Source organism: Vidua chalybeata, chromosome 4, assembly GCF_026979565.1.
Source record: "Vidua chalybeata isolate OUT-0048 chromosome 4, bVidCha1 merged haplotype, whole genome shotgun sequence".
Lineage (NCBI taxonomy): Eukaryota > Metazoa > Chordata > Aves > Passeriformes > Viduidae > Vidua > Vidua chalybeata.
Genome location: NC_071533.1, coordinates 2,693,417 through 2,710,813, shown reverse-complemented (window position 1 = coordinate 2,710,813; position 17,397 = coordinate 2,693,417). Strand labels below are relative to the sequence as shown.

The 17,397-nt window shown below is 41.3% G+C and overlaps 1 protein-coding gene across 5 annotated transcripts in view; it reads left to right on the top strand.

The window, feature by feature from the left end:
- The window catches only part of LOC128786853 (bifunctional methylenetetrahydrofolate dehydrogenase/cyclohydrolase 2, mitochondrial), a 38,170-nt gene that overhangs the window by 2,834 nt on the left and 17,939 nt on the right, over positions 1-17,397 (top strand). For 4 of the 5 annotated variants that reach the window (XM_053940531.1, XM_053940530.1, XM_053940528.1 and 1 more), the window contains exons 2-7: positions 1,797-1,981; positions 2,296-2,418; positions 6,848-7,000; positions 7,719-7,826; positions 11,517-11,609; positions 15,605-15,730. In XM_053940531.1, the coding sequence (XP_053796506.1) occupies positions 1,797-1,981; positions 2,296-2,418; positions 6,848-7,000; positions 7,719-7,826; positions 11,517-11,609; positions 15,605-15,730 (788 nt within the window). The remainder of the gene's footprint in view (positions 1-1,796; positions 1,982-2,295; positions 2,419-6,847; positions 7,001-7,718; positions 7,827-11,516; positions 11,610-15,604; positions 15,731-17,397) is intronic. The other variant, XM_053940529.1, reaches the window with a different exon arrangement.

The following is a 17,397-nucleotide window of genomic DNA, read 5'->3' as shown; positions in this document are numbered from 1 at the left end:
CCTCCTCCTCATCCTCATACCACTCCTGGCACGGCGGGTCCAAAGGGCGCGAAACGCCTGAGGGATCAGCGGGTTCGGGCCTCCCGCGATCCCCCTTCGGGGTGGATGCCCTCCGATCCCCGCTGAGTTCGCGGTTCTTCCCGGGGAAACGGGGAAGAACCAGCGGGAGAACGCGGGGCGAGCGGGCCGTGGCCCTGGCCTTGGTGATCCATCGGGGATTTAAGCGGTGCCCTTGAAATTGAAGAAGCCCTTGCAATGTGACCTTCCTGCCCCCTCCCTGAGGGGAATCTGCGAGTTTGCTTACTCCTGGTACCTTAAAGGGCCTGTCAGGGGATTTATACAGAATTACTGTATATATTCATCCTTTGGTGGCAAACAGGGCATGCTTTGGTGCACTGGGGATGAGTGTCCTGACAATAATCACCCCCTGCCTTTAATTTATTGCGGTGTCTGCAAAGGGGTTCTGGTTTTGGTTTTGCAGCACTGCAGCTCTGAGCTCTTGCCTGGGTGTGCATGGGAGGATCTCTCTGAGCTCCTGCTTGTGAACCTTTTCATTTATATGTAATTGTGTTAAGACCTGGCTGAAAGCTGACTAAAGAGATTCAGCACATCACAAGTGCCAATGCTGAGAGCACTATCTTTGTGATTTCAAGAATGAAAAGAGGAGTGAGCTGAACAGTCATTGAAATAAGCATCTGACCCCTTGGATGTTCTGTGTATTGAGAATTGGTTCTGTCAGTTTTGGGAGAAGCAGCTGTATTTCTGGACCAGTGCATATCCTACTTCTGTTCTGTGCTGCTAGTAACTGTTCTTTTCCAGTTCTGCAAAACGCAGATGTTCCTGCACTAATAATTTACTTGAGGTTTTTATGGGGTGTGGGACATGTCCTGCTGTGATGCTGGATGTTATCTCAGGGTTTTCGAGTACAAATTGATCTAAAATAGCAGTGCAGATCTTAGTTTGTGTCGTGGCATGAAAGTCACTGGGTCCATAGACAAGAAGAATTTTTGTCAAATCAATTAAATTACGTCAAATCAATTTTTAAGGAAATTTGAGGAAGGGAGTTGGTAACTTTCCTTAAACCAGTAAAACCTAAGGGCATAAGAACATTCTCATGTTTCATTCCAAAATGCAGGAGTTCACGTACGTTTACGTGGCTGGCTGTGTGTGTTGGGAAGGTGAGTTGTGGCTCCTCTGGTGAGCTCCTCTTCCAAGTGCACTGATGGCACATCCACACTTTTCAGATAAGAAAGTTGGTGTAGGTACACAGTTTGTGGAATTGCGAGTGGGGCTGCGGTGGAGCCTCATCCCCAGCGGGCTACAGCTGTGACAGGCAGGTGAGCAGCATTGCAGGTAACGAGGCAGGGAGTGCCCAGGTGTGCTGCCCAGTCACCAAAGGGAACAGAGGGCACGCAGGTGTGATGTGTGAACCATGAGGGGTATGGAAGGTTGAATAAGAAAGAGCAGACACGTGCAGCTTTCTGAAGTGGTGTAGTGGTCCTCTGTCTGGGTAGGTGCTTGGAGTCTTCTGAAGAGGTATGGTGTTGCTCTGTATGGGTGAATGCTGAAAGCATTCTGAAGTTGTATGGTGGCACTCTATGTGTTGTGGCTGTCTCAACTGTGACAAGTGGGAAAGTGAAAGCATTTTTTTTCCCATGTAGATTTGTAGTGTGTTAATGTTTTTTGAATAGTATTTGAAATTTATCAAAATGATTAAAAGATTACACACTTAAAGGTGTCTTCTTCCCAGTGAAAAATTTTATGCGTAAATGTTGTGTGCCTTTTTATCATTACAGTGACGAAGCAACTGTTATCTCAGGGACGAAGCTTGCACACCAGGTTTTGAGAGAAGTTCGAAGGGATGTGGAATCGTGGATATCTGCTGGGAACCAGAGGCCTCACCTCACTGTCATATTGGTAGGAGACAATCCAGCCAGTCACATCTATGTCAGGAACAAGATAAAAGCAGCTGCTGCTGTGGGTATGTCATATAAGTGTTCTGTTGGTAAGCGCAAGATACTCTTGTTTAAAAGGAAAAAATAAAGCAGGAGGAGTCCCCTTAATTAAATTTTGCAATTTCTTCCCCCTTTTCTTTGATGGACCTAAGGAATTGCATGGTTGTATGAAGAAAGTAATTTTAATGTGTTTTGAATGGGAGCTGTGAGTTTCATTTTGCATCTTAAAGTAGTGTTTGGGAACAGTTCTTAAGAATCAGACAGATTCTTGGACTAAAAGACTAAGCTGATCCCTCTGTATCCTTATTCTGACGTGTCTTCTATCTTTTGTTTTTATCAGGCATTTCTAGTGAGATCATACTGAGGCCTAAAGAAATTTCACAGGAAGAGCTCTTGGATATGACAGTAAAACTCAACAAGGATTCCAGAGTTAGTGGTTTATTAGTTCAGCTACCTCTCCCAGGTGTGTGATGTCTTTGTCCCACTCCTCATACCTAGTCCATGTAAGAGGAAAGTGTTTAATAGGTCTGGGCTGCGAGTGTCCCTTAGGGCTATAAAACACTCTTGAAAGAGAGGACCTGCGCAATGAAGGGTTAGCTGAGGTGTTTTTTTTTTTTTTTTTGTTGAATATGCAGTTCATTTTCAAGAAGAAAACAAATTCTGCAAATAATTTCATATGTAAAACTTGCCTTTTTTAATGATAAGTTAGACTGATGTTTCAAGGCATTTCACGTAATTTATCCAGTTTAATTATTTTTTGAGTGTGTTGCACTGGTTTGCCTTGAGTTCCATGCTTTCATCCCCTATATCATGCAGAAATATGCTATGTAGCAGGTCATGCTATAGCCTTTGTTATAGTGATTCCAGGTTTTGCCTTGAACATTAAACATTTGTTTTCTTTGTTGGCCATGATGTTCCAGGTGAACTTTGTGGGAAGGTCCTAAAAGCTTTGACTAAATTTTGGGGTTTTTTTATTTACCTTCTCCTAATTTGTACTGAAATTTCACTGAAATATCACTGGGGAGTAGCTGGCAAAGTGGTATTTTTGGTGTGATAAAACTTGCAGAGAAATAAAAAACTAAACTGAAAATGTTTTTTATCTATAAACCAGCAAAACTGGGGCAGGTGCTGAGAGTTATGGAGGAAAAAATGCTTTGGTGGTATTTCTAATAAACAGCGGTGTTCCTGATGAGGAGGGTTTGCACTTGGTGTTACATGAAAGCTGCCCGAAATGGGCCATGTACTGAAATAAATTTGCCACAAGGTGGAAGTGTAACACAAGTAAAGAGCCACATCCTGGCCTTCAAGGTAGGAGCTGATGGAATGTGGTCAGTTTCCTTTGGAGGAACATCTCTCCCACTGACAGATATTCACAGCAGCAGGTGATGTAAATAATAATGTTTCATTGCAGTGATGAGAACTGCAAAAGATGGAGCATTGGTGGCCTGGGGATGGGAATCATCCTGTCTGAAGCCTGTAGCAAAGGAAGCAGGCTTGTACACTGGACTCCCAGTCCAGTGCTGTGCTCCCCAAAAGTGGGAAGTGTCACGTGTCACTTGTCTAGTGAGGGTACTCAGGGGAATGGTTAGGTATCACTTGTAGTAATGCATTTATGAGGAGGATATCAGGTCACTGCAGTCTACTTTCATCAGTGCACAGTTCAGAACTTCTTTTAGTCTCAAGATGTAGTGAATTTAAACCTGGTCAATGTGAGAAAAGAAAAAAAGCCTGATGATAATTCTAGCTGTGTCAGATGAAATGTTTGACGGTTTTGCACTGAAATGCTCAAGTCCTTAAATTAGGGTTGGTTCTAAACTTGGTTGAAAATTCCTCCCAAGAACTGTGATACACCTGTCATAATAACTACATGACTAATTAGCCTCCATCCAACCTATCAGACAGGCACAGCTGTTGCTTGTGCTAGGAAAAGCCTTAGAACATTTTAATCAATAGCAGAACTTGGTCACTCTTGTGATGTCTGCATAAAAGAGTAAAATGTACAACTTGTCATGAACTGGAAATATTCAGTAAGCTCTTTCCGTGAGTTTTGTTGTTACTCTCCATAACAATGTAACTCAGATAATTGATTTTTTTTTTTTTTTCCCTCAAATGAGCTTAATAAACCAAAGGGCCAAAAGCTAAGTTAGCTCGATTTCCAAATTTTATTTGCCTTGTAATGGAATGAGACAAAGCCCCAGGAGTTGTGAGAACTCTTATTAGTGGAGGCCCCTTATTCCAGAATTGAGGTTGTGGTATTGGGTTTGGAGCTTTTTTTGCTGTAAACCAGATAGAGTGTGGGTTTTGATCAACACTGGGTTAAAAATGGAATCAGAAGTAGCTCTGTTCTGTTGCACTATTGTAAGCCGGGGGAACTTAATTTTGAGGATTGTCGTCTTTGCTTGAGGACAACTTTTTTTTTCTGTGCCCCTTTTGAGTGCGTTACTTGTGATAGTTTTCTGGAGATTTTTCTGTATCTTAGTTTGAATTGCCTGGGAGATGACCCTGAAATGTTAATCTATTTGAGAGAGAAGATGAAAATCCATACAGTATTTTTTCAAATCTGTTTTGCTATGATATTATTTTCATTAGTCTTCCCTTCTGAAACCAGTCTTTATTTTTCATGTGCCAGCACCAGAGGCAGTTATTGTGTAAATATGAGTCTCTCTGTGTGTAGATGCTTGGCCAGTGATGCCCAGTGTAGTCCTGCAAGTTTTGCCGAAAAGGGAGAGGAGGAGTGGCTTGTAATGACAGCAAGGAAATTTGTTTGGGTATCAGCTCATGTTTTATGAGACTGACATTAAGAGAATTAAGAAATTTTGTTCCTCTGGAAATAAAAAAGGCATGTGGAATCCTCTTCTCTGGCCCATAGCTCACTTGTCCCCAACTGTGCAGCTGCATTTCTTCCCAGTACTTTAAACCCTGTTCTGGAATTGTGCAAATCAGTTTTGAATATGGAAAATATCCATGTAAAGCGTGATTTTTTTTTTTCCCTTTTACATAAGTGTGTCTATTATCTGTCTGGTTTTGGGAAGCTAAAGACAGTGTGGAGGAGGTGTTTTTCAGAGCAGTGTTCTGCTCATCCCAGGCACAAGGAAAAGCATGGCTGCCAAGTTTGTGTTGGAAGAACTGACTTGCCTAAGGGGAACAAGTTCTCTTTGGCAAAAGCCATTTAATAGGTTACTCCAAATTTCTTTCTTGGTTTTGTTTTCTTTTTTAATTCCCAAGTTGACATAAAAACAGGGTTATGGTTGCTTTCAGTCTCTGTGAGGCAAGTCTCAGTTCTAAGAGACTTTCATCAATGTACTTAATATCTTAATTTCCACAGTCTTTCCTCATTAGGATTCAAAAGGAAACTTGCTCTCCTCAAAAAATGGAGAATTAAATTATAAATCATAGCAGCCTGGTTTAACTCTAGGGGGTTTTCTAATTGGAAATCTTAATAGGAGATTACCATGGTTTAAGTTCTACAATGTGCTTATCTTTTATTATCTAGCTCCTTTTAATGGAAAACCACAAAAACCTACTAAATTAAACCATCCTATTTATGTGTCTAAAATATTTTACTGGCAACATCTGAATTTCCTTATTGATGCTTATTTTCCTTGGTTTTTTTTTTTTAAACCTCCTGTAGTACCCTCTGACTTGGACACTGGGACATCTTGTCACACAGTTGCAGGATTCTGTTCAGGTTGTGGGTAGAATGGGTGATGTAAGGGATGCAAAAAGCAATTGCTCTGAGATGGAAATTGTAAACCCCCAGCCTACTTGTTAGGGTTAGGGGAAGATCCTTTGATTCACTCTTACTGGTGCTTGGGAGGAACACCCAAATTCCCAGGAGGTTCAATAACAAACTGGTCATTAAGCCGCAGAGGGTCAGTGGCTTTCTCCCCATCTACCTACTCTGGTGGTCAGCTTGACTTTCTCCCAGACAAAACCTTTCAACAGGTCTAGGTTACTGCAGGCTGTGGGTCGGTCAGTGCCATTTTGGGTGAGGACATGGGTCAGTCAGTGCCACTTTGGGGCTCTCAGCAGGCCTTGGGTCAGTCATTAAACACAGATTGCTTTTTGGGTTAGCATGGGATTTTTGTGGAGTTCCTCTGGGGTGTTATGTATTACAGGTTGAGGCTTGGGTTTGTAACTCTGCAGGGAGAGGTCCGGCAAACACCTTTTTTCATAATCAGCACTAATGTTTATGCAGTATAAGCTTTAAGCAGTTGCAGAACTGTCCTGTATCATTAATGCATATGAAAAATATTCAATATGAGTACATATGAATACAAAATTATGTGCTGGCAATGCCATTCAAGCCATATTCAGTGTTTTGAGATCACAACTATCAAACAGTTTAGTGTATTCTCACTTCTTTAATGAAGTAGGATATGTTTTGGTTCTACTGATTAGCAGTTGACTAAAAATATAGTATTGTTGGAAAAGGAAAGCTAGACCTTCAAAGTTACTTCAGCTTGAGGTTTCCATGAATTTGTTTAAAAATGAGCTCATGTATCCTCTGTGTGCTTAGAAACCAGAGAAATGCATATAACTGTTCTGTGGTTTGTTGGGGTTTTTGAGCTCCTTCATGTTTAAAGTATTCTACATTGCAGAAGTGACTTCCTTAAACATTTCTTCTTATCTTCTTACTGTCCTCATTCTCAGCTGAGTACTGGGCTCTCATATTTTGACAGAATCTGTTGTATCAACACTGTGACAAATGCCTTAACCTAATCTTCAGTAAACTCTTTGAAAAGGTGAAATTGCCTTTAGGGGGAGTATAGTTCATTTGATCAAGAGCAGTAATTAATGACCCTGGCTAGATCCAGGCTTGTCTGTGTTATGATGTATTGAGGGCACCTGACAAGTGAAGGAGCTGTAGCTGAGGGCTGTGTGTCTCCTAGATCACATAGATGAACGGACAGTCTGTAACGCCATCGCCCCTGAAAAAGATGTGGATGGATTCCATATCATGAATGTTGGACGGCTGTGTCTCGATCAGCCTTCCATAATCCCTGCCACAGCTGCTGCCGTCTGGGAGATCATAAAACGGACGGGTAAGAGACTCACGTGTCCTGGAACTCTTCTTATCCTGGGAGATGAACAAGGCATGACCTCAGGTGTGAGGTAGAAGGTCACGGTTATCTAAATGCATTGGGCTGATTGAAGAACAAATGTTTAGGGTATTAATCTGAATAAGGAGCTGCCAAGTAGATGGGCTCTTGTGCCATTAGCACAACTGTTAAGTGTAGACAGTAGTATTTGCTGAAACACTTCAGTAACTTTCTGAATTTCATAGTTTTGCAGGAAATTTTCTGTGCTGTTGTTCTATTTGTCAAATAGAAGATTGGATGCATGAGTTCTTGTCGAGAAGGGGGAAAAACAAGTAAGAAAAATGGGAGCACTTAATTCAGTACTGGAAGGGGAAAAATGCCTATGTGTTGAATAGTTGTAATTTTTTATTTAGAATGTACATGTTCTTACTGGTAGACGTAAATGCTTCCCTTTGTGGCTGGAGCAAGGAAATTAAGTCCTTACTAAGAGTGATTCAGGTAACCTGAATGAGTTGCCAGTTCTCTTTCTCCAGGGTGAAAGGTGAAAGCTGTTTTGTGGGCTCATACCTCAAATTCAGCCTTGTGCATTTTCAAGTCAGCAGTGTTGATGTCAGCAGTCCACAACAACAAAATAATTGTTGTGGGGATTGAGAAGAAGGGTTTAGATGTATCAAAATAGTGGGGTATCATTTTTTAATCCTTTTTTTTTTTTCCCTGCAAGGAATACAAACATTTGGAAAAAATGTTCTTGTAGCTGGAAGATCCAAAAATGTTGGAATGCCTATTTCAATGCTTTTACATACTGATGGAGAGCACGAAAGGCCTGGAGGTAAGTCCAGGAATGTTGTTCCAATGTTTCCATTTGTGAAGGCCTGAAAATAAAGCTGACTAGAGAACTCAGATTAAAGAGAAAGCTTTCCACTCTTGTCAGTACTTGCAACCAGACCAAGGAAATAAGTTTCCTAACACGTTTCCTGACTTATTCTCAGGAGAGCAGTTTCTGAACTTGACTTCTTCTGCTGTTCAGTCATCACTTCCTCCTCTGTTTGAAACAGCTGCTATTTCAACTGGTCCTTGAGGGTAGTACTGGCAGTGAGGCCATGAGGAGCTGCAGAGGCTACTGTGGTGTTTATACAATGTAGCTGTTTAAATGACTTGTCCTCCTGCTTGTTCAATATTGATTTCATTGGTCATACACAGATGAGCATGCAGATACACATATGGATACATGTGCACACACACACGTTTATCTAGGAATAAACAAAAAGGTGTGTCATGACCCTTGTGTTGTGCTATGTCAGTGAGGTGTTGCTTATGAAAATACCCGAATGACCAACCGAGGAACTCTTCAGCGTGAGTACCATGATTACTTTTTGGCCTGGGGGATATTTCTGCAGTGCAGTTTATATCCCCCTGGAAATTGAGTGCTGTGGTGGAAATATTTTAAAGTGATTCTAATTACAGAATCCTACATGTGCTGCTATAATTGTGCTGTAGAAATTAAAACAAATATAATTTAGATAGAATGCTGCCCTTTTGTGACTCCATTTTGATGTTAGAAACTGCTGTGGTGGTGTGTACAAATGAGGTAAACATGGACATTTAATCCCAGGCCTATTTAATTGGAGCAGAGTGAAATCTGTTATTAATATAATAAAACACTAAAAGCTTTATACTAATCACAGAGTTGGTTTATCCATTCAGCCTGTGTGGGAAAGTTGCTATTTGGATCTTCTCTCAGTGCCTGGATTGTAATTACCATTGGTGCATAGTTATGGTCTCATCCTCATTCCCATGAAAATTAGTAGCATTTTTGCCATTTGCTGCAAATACTGGATGACATTTGTTATTGGCAGTGCAGCTGATGCTTGAAGTAGGCTTGGTAGAGCACAAAGTCATGTTACAAACTACTTACATGTTTCTCACTTGGCAATGAGAAGACCTAGTGACCTGTGATGCTTTCAGCAGCTTGTTGCAAGACCCTCACCAGCTGCATGGGCAGTTTTTAGCTGTTATTAAATACTGTTTGCAGCTTCCAGCTTTTGAGTGGATTGGATCCATGGCTCAGGTTTTGTCTTGTATCCTGGGTTTCTAGTTTCTCTTTGACTGTCTGGTAGTGCGGCTTGTTTTGGGGGCCGGTCCATGAGATTTTTATGGTGCTTCATGGTGATCTGCCAATATTTTTGTTCCTGCCATGTCAGAAGACTTCGCTTGCAACCCTGCTTGCTGGCATTGCCAGTCGTTCTAAGTATGTCACATATGTGGTGTAGGGACAGAAGAATGTTCAGATAGTCTCTTACTGACACTGGAGCCTAGATACAGAAAGAATTAATGCACTGGAGTTATCTTTGACTAATCTGAAGAACTGGATTTATTTCTCAGGTAGTTTTCTAGTTTTTCAGTCTGCTGAGTGTTGGCACACAGTATAAAGCAGCTGGCAATGAGAAAACAAGGGGACGTGTACTTCTCTGATAATGAGCTACCATTGTGTGTATGCTGTGCACATGAGAAATACTTCTGTATTTGGGGTGATCTGGTGGAGTTTTCCTCCTTGATTCACAGATGGGGCTCTCCTTGAATATCAGGTTCATCTTCTGCACTTGGGTTTAATTTCTGCTTCTGCTGTAGGCAGCAAGAGACTGGCCTGGATGGCGTGTGGAAAGGAAGGGAGGCCAGGCCACGGTTTCAGCTTTCTTTTTTTTTTAAACTTAAACTCAGGAGTATAGGGAGCAGAGAAAACCTACAATGGAATGCTGAAAAAGAACTTTCTCAGGTTATCAGTCAAGAAAGAGTTTTTTTCAGTGACTGGGTTGATTTTATTTTTTTTTTTAATTGAAAATTGATGCAAGAGGTGGGTGTGTATGGTACTATCTTTGTTGTGCATTTTGGTTTATTTTCTTTCTAGATCATGATCAAAAATTCGAAGTTGGGGACTGTCTTAATTTGTGATATTTCATATGTAGGTACACTCATGTCCTGCAGGTGGCAATATCTGATCAGATGGGAAAGCTATGTGAACCCCTTCCAAAATAAATAATGTTCTGTGTAGGCAGGTCAAGGGACTATCTCTGTTTTGTAAGCTAGGGAATTGACTTGGGAGTATCATGTGGGATCTTAATTGTTAAATATATTCCTCTTCTTTCAGCAGAAGTAGCAGTATAAAAATATTTGTTTATTTTCTGTTTGGGCATGATCACAAATAAATGGAAAACCTCCCCTGAGGTGTCTGTAAGCTTCTGGACTGCTGTTGTCAAGGTAGGGGCTTTTTTTTCCCCCCGTTCTCCTTTCCTTTTTGGTAGTGAAAGCAATTGCTTGGTTTCAGGAGTTGACTGCAGACACATTCCTCACTAAAATCTTAGAGGCAAATTAGCACCAATTTTATTCTTCAGAGGTAACCTTGTAACTTTGGATTTTATCCATTGGTTTTTCTCAACCTTTCTGCTGAGTAATGATTGTGATTTTGGGCAAGACCTAGTTCTTTGGCTTACAGCAGGTATTGGTAGACTCCTCTAAAAGCCTGTACTTTTCTGTTTTTGTTATTTGCAAATGTTTTGATCTGCTTGTCTTGGGGAGATGATGTGCACTGCACAGCCTGAAGAAGAGGGATAAAAAGTGAGGGGAAAGAGCAGAGAAGCCAGAGGCCAGAAAGGTTGAAGATGAGATGCCTGAGAGAGTTAATAAGATGAGAGACACAGATTAGACCAGCCAGACACATTCCTTAGGAAGTAGATGTGATGGTAATGTCTGAGAAGGCAAAAGGTTTTCATTTAACTGCAAGTAACATGGCCTAGGTGTCTGTGATGAGTGGAAGGCAGAGATGAGGGTATGTAACACCTGAACACTGTATAGTACAAATAATTGCAGAGAGGCTTGGAAGGAATCTTCTTTGAGAGCCATTCTCTTTGCTGCTTGCTTGGGCAGTCTTTGAGGGAGTACCACTCCTGCTGTTGGATGCAGTAGGAGACTTCGGACCATCTCCCTGTGACTCTTCATGTTGTGGTCTCTTCTCAGTGTCTCCATCAAACAGCACAAGGCTTTTTCATGTCTAACCAGGGGAGTTTATTCTGCAGGAGCAGAAGAATGTGTGCTTCTTATGCTTCTACTGGTGGTCTTGTATTGAAGCTTTCGTGTGTGGCAGACAGCTGAGTCTTGTGGCACCCTCTACAAACTGGGCTTGATAAAACAGACACTGGATTCTGTGCTGGGTTTGCTTTGTGGAGTTCCACTGAATGTAATGAAGCCGTGCAAGGGCTTACCTTCCTGTGGAAGGGAATTCAGTCCACAGTATATGAATGGATTTGTTCTGGGAGAATTTTTAAGAGAAGTGTTTTTTCATATGTGTGAGCAGCAAGTGTTGTGAGTGCTCTGCCTATGATTTAAAAGTCATGTCCCAAGACAAATCTGATAATCTGTTCTGTTGTTAATGTACGAAAGTAAGTAATTTGTGCCTGAAGGTAAATGCTGTACTTTTTATAGGATTTCATATTTAACAATTAATTGTTTTTCTCTTCTGTTTCAGGTGATGCTACAGTGACCATTACTCACAGATACACCCCAAAAGAGCAGCTCAAGATCCATACGCAGCTTGCTGACATAGTAATAGTTGCTGCAGGTAATACTGGTTGGTTGGTGTCAATACTCCAATTGCAGCATTTCAAACCTAAAAAGAGGACTTTTGCAGTCTATGTCTGTGGCACTTACTCTTTCATGTTTCTCTGAATAATCAGTGCTCATGCTCGCTGATGGTGTTGCACTGGGTAGGATTTCTCACTGTAGGAAGGGCAAGTGATTTGGCTCTTTGTTCTTGCCCTTCACGTTTGCAGACTCATAAACTGTTTCTCATCACATGCGACACCTTTCCCTTAGGGAGACTTCGGAGTGAACTCAAGATTGGGAACCAGTCAGTGCATAGTTTATACAGGTATAATTATGTAAATTAAAACATTCTCTGTGCCATGGAAAAATCATGAGTCATTTAAATTTTGACAGGAGGGTTTCTTTAAATCAGCTGGAGCCTGCATTCATAAAACCCACGGTATTATTCCCCTGCTGTTAGAATTAAGGCCAACCTTGCCGAATTAACTGGATGTTTGGTTAACCTATGTTACTTACTAATGGCTGGGGCTTTTTCTCTTTTACAATTACCATGTCAAGAGAAAGACAATGGTAATTGCCTAGAGGAAGGGGACTGAAAGATCAGTGTCTGTACTCTTAAAGCAATGTAAACTGATACACTTAGAGTTGTCCCAAATCTGTCCCAAAGAAACAGGCAGAACTCTGCTTCTAAGCAGCCTTGGTTATTTGTTTACAGGTATTAGAGGTAGAACTACAAATTAATTTTTAAAAATTGAACGACCCAACTTAGTATAACCTTGGTAAAATTCTGGGTCCCTTTGCAGCTCAGGGATATCATCCTTGTACCCTTTTGTAGGACTACAAGAGGATTGTGTCTTTGCTCTCTTCTGCTCCCTTTCCCCCCTCTTTCTCATCCTCAAGACCCAAGACTTCCTTATGTATTTTCTAGATGAACACAGACAGGTAGCTGTCTAAAGCTTGTCACTTCCTGGTGAAGTGAGATGCCCTTTCCTTCAGGGTTTAACTTCACTGCCTCTTTCCTAAGGCAGGCCAGGAGTAAAAAACAGCTTATTTGTCCCCCATCTAATTGTTCAACTGTGGACCTGACCAGAATTCACCACTATGAATAAAAGATAGCAATGGTGTGCTAACTGGAAATAAATCACTAACTTTTCATCCAAATTCACTGCTTCCAATTTAGTCATTGCTTCAGATTTTTGTGCTGAACCTGGTTTGTCATTGTTTATGCTTGGAGTTAAATGGTCCAGTAGCAATTCAGCCGTGTTTACCTTTCACATTATTTTCCTGTGTCATTTGTAACAGGAGCATGATACAACACTTGTTACACAATTTGAGATATACTTGGAAAAACCTAGGGCTAGGTTATGCAAACAGCATGCAGCCCTGCCCTGGTGGGTGCTCTGGGGAAAGTTGTGCTTTAGAAAGGTGGAATCACTCCAAGCTTCCTTTTGTTACATGAGAACTGTGCACATTTTACCTCTGGGATCACACACTCCCCGGAAATGGGTGATCTATTCATTGAGTGTTACCTTTCTTGCAACTTGTACCTTGCCAGGTTGGAACAGGTGCTTTTACATGCCATTGCAGAAGATATGCAAATGGAAAAGAGCTTTTTTTGCATGTGCCTGCATGGAAGACCAAGGTTCCTTTTCCTGTGAAGTACTTTTACAGGAGCCATCTGCATCCTGACTCCTGTTTGGTGACTTGTCCCAGTGAGTCTCTTCTGATCTGGTGCTCCACCTCAAAGTGCTTTCCTGTTCACTTGCGTTCATGGTTTTGGTAATACTTCAAATCAGGTGCTTCTTTTCTCTGTTACTCCTGAATGTGAGAAGATTTGTTTCTGCTGGCTCTCATTTGCCCCTAGGCTTGGGGCACCAGTTTTCCTGCTTATTTGGATTGTAACTATCCACGCAGTTTATTCCTTCCTTTCTGTTCCTAGCCAACTCCTTGCATCTTAAGTTCCACCAACACTGTTCTTGTCCAGCCTACCCCTCCCTAAAATCTCTTTCAATACTGCACAGTTTTTGGATTTCTATCCAAGGCATTGTGTTTCCTGTTAAGCACACCTGACACGTTGTATCTCACCACAGGGGTTACCCACCTTGGCCTGCTATCCTTGCCTATACAGACATCCCATGGTGTCTGTTCTTTTTGCCATTAGCCCAGCCCCATGGCAGAAGTGTAAGTGCAGCTTCATCCAGCGGTGCTCCTAGGGCCACCTCAGGACAGGTGAGGCAGTGATGGAAACAGCAGGACTTTTGAACCAGTGAGCTTGCTGCTCCTGCTCTCTGGGCTTTCCAGTCTGCTGAGAGAAACAGGGCTCATCTGCCTGCTACGTCTGGGGAGGAGGTAAAGAGAAAAAGTAATGGCTGTGCCAAATGCCAGGTGAACTTCTGCTTGGACTACTTGTGCCATCCCTTGGGACATGATCTGTGGTGGTCTTGTGTAGGAAGTGCTGGTTGATTAGACCCTTTATTCTGCTTAGCATTCTTAGAAATTGGCTGTTTAACAGTCCTTGCACCTAAACTCGGATTAGATAGGGCCTTGTTTTTCCTTTGTTTAAAATGTGATTCATAATTTTCTACAAAAATTACCCATGAATGCTTTCCCATATTCTTCAGCCAGTGCATTTTAGGAAAAGGTACTCTTATGTTTATCCTTTCCTACTTGGTATGTAAAGTAGGCTTAAGTAGGTACATACGCTCATTTGGTTTGGGGGTTAGTTCATTTGTTGCTATTAAGTATTTGGCTTATTATCAAACCATTTTACAAAGGGTGTAACTGTGCAGCTTCCATTAATATGCATCCAGCCCTATCACACACAGATCATTTACCCCCATAAGGCTGAGGCATTATCCAATTACCAGCCGGGTTGCCATGGATGACATCAGAGGGGGATGAAGGAGATGCAGTCAGATGTTATCAAATGGGGCTAGGAAAGAATGTGAGATCTTGGCTTGCTCAACATGAGAAGCAGAGTTTCAAGCGGATATCTTATGGGTGACTGAGAAATGGAGAGCCAAGAATGTTGTAGTATTGTCTGTATCCAAATGACTAAGTGCTCTAGCACTGCACATGGAGCCAGAGCCTTGTACACCAGTGTTTCCCTCCCAAAAAAATGCAGTTTCAAACTGTATGGATTTGGTTTCTTTTCCTTTTTGCCTTCTCCCCACCTGAGAGAAAGCTGCTTTGATGGGGAGAGGGGAGTTTAGACTCCCTTTTTGAAGGTACTCTAACGTTCCTCTCAAAACAAAAAACTGGTGGAAATGCTCAAGAAGCAAGGTGAATTGTAATGTTTAGTTTGGAAATTCCCATTACTGAAAGCTGGAGGTTGCATGGTGGGGAAGAAATTCCTGACTGGAGTCATACAGCTGTGGATATATTTCATTATCTAGACTTTGAAGTGACCTTTTAGGTTTTCTGGGTCCTGACTGAGGCACGTATTCGTGATGAATATCAAGATGCTTCACATTTAAATGTGCTGAAGGAATATGTTGCATATGAAAAAGCTGAGGTGGCTTGTTGTGGTTGTTTCAGCTGGAATTTCTTAATAGCAAAAAACTCCTACCCCAGGATGCCTCAGAAATGCAGCCCACAAGGTGTGCAGGAGCCCAGGCTGGGTCTCCCAGGTCAAGTACAGAGGTCACACAAATTGCTGTAAAGAGCAAGAAATGGTGTATTGTCCCTGTGGAAGATCAGTGTTGTCTGCTGGGGTTACTGTAACAGCTCAAATTGCCTCATGGTTGTATGTTTTTTGATCCAAAACCAATCCCATAGCACAATTTCTGGTGGGATGTTTTTTGTGTTTTTTTTTCCTCTTTCCTGTAGTAGTTACAAACTGTGTGCAGTTGAGGAATAGTTGTGTTCAGTGTGGCCTGTATGAAGAAATATTCAATGGAAAGAATTCTATTTTGTGCATGCATAGCTATGCATGTACACCCCTTGATATAATTCAAAACTGATAACCTCAGTCTACCTGGCCAGGCTAATTAAATGTGTTGCTGATTCCAGGTATCCCAAAGTTGATTACAACTGATATGGTCAAAGAAGGTGCTGCTGTGATTGACGTAGGCATCAACCATATCCATGATCCTCTTACAGGAAAAACCAAGTTAGTTGGGGATGTGGACTTTGAAGGTCAGTGAAACTCTCTTTATACAAATCACTTGGATAAATATATTAAAGTTTGTAGAATTCACTCGTGGTAAACTTTTGGGCTAGGCAGTGTCTCAAATGAGACAATGTTTTCAGCAACTTTTTATAATTTATTTACTTAAATAAGAACACAAATCTATCTGCTATCAAGAAATTTTATGTTAGGATATAAAGTGTTGCTTTCAATTATAGGTACCAGCAACCCTTAAGAGATACAGATGTGCTCTTCTGGCAGTGGTGTAGAAGGTGCTTGTGTCCAGTTACTTTAATCCTTTGAGTTTAAGAAAAGTTTGGAAAATAATCACTGAAAACAGTTTCTGCTCTTTGTCAAGCTTAGGGTCTCCTGCTGTTCATAGCAATTATAATTAAACCACAGCTTCTCAAAGCCTCCTTTTGCACTCTTTCTCTACACTTGTCTGTGTACATGTTAACTTGGCTTTAGAAATACCCTTTATGCTAAAGTTTAATGTGGGTTCATCTAAAAGGGCTTAACATCTTGGTCCAGGCAAGCCTAACATAAAAATTGTTGCTACATATTGATCTTCTTATGTTTAACTTGTTGCAGAGCAAGTTCACAATGTAACTTGATTAAATGTCTCTGCTCTGGAGGAGCTCCAGACTGGAATAGCAGGATTGTTGCACTTATTGGCAGGGTTGAGTGTGGGAAGCTTAGACAGCATTTACCCACATTATTAATGGTTCTCAACAGTTCCTTATTTTGATAAGTATGAAAATCACCCACATATTTTTTTCACAGCTATTAACATCTTGGCTGGCATAATGTTTCAAAGCTTAATTATATTCAGAATGGTTTTAGCCAGCTTGTGTGTATTTGTAATTACATCACTCACTTAGTTCCCTGCTGCTTTTACTCATCATGCATGTTACCTGTCTGTTAAAGTCTGTGAAATTACCTGAGTGAGTGTAGCTGAGCGACTGTCTTGGAATGTGTTTGGAAATGTGTAACTGGATATGTGCAACAGAGCACCAGGAAAAGGAATCTTTGGAGGGCAGGTTGAAAAGTGTTTTTTTTTTTTTATTTTATCCTGCCTGGATTTGTGGTATCACAAATAAAAGGTTCTATTTTCTGTTTTCAGAGCTGAACTACAGTACAGAGCATTTTTGGGTGTTTAGTTAGCTTTAGCAGGTATGGGAATACAAAAGCTGTAACTTTGAGGAATGTGAACCTGCATCCTTCTTGTTTGTTTCTCTTCAAACACGGGACCTTATGCCTGCAATAAAGGTGTAGATTCAGTGGCAAGGCTGTGATTCAGAGTTTCAGCAATGTGCTGTATCTGTCTCATCATGTCTGCTGTGGGTTGTTCTCGAGATTTTACCTGGGGGGAGGGAAGATCCAAAAAAGAGGGAGGAACTTTAGCTTGGATTATGCCACTGCAGTTACAAGTAGCATTTCACTGTGCATTGCCAAAGGGAAGTTGTTGTTGGTTCATTGGTATCGGTGAAAGTTTCACTAAATCTTTAACAGCAACAAAAAACATCCCAGTGTATACAGTTCTGAACTCTAGCAAGTAAACCACCCTTGCCAAGTACTTGATCTGGCAGTTAGGAAATGGAAGAAGCCAGCATGTTTGTGTAGCAAATAATTTTATCCTTTTCCCCCATTTGATCACTTGGCTGAATCTGTATTT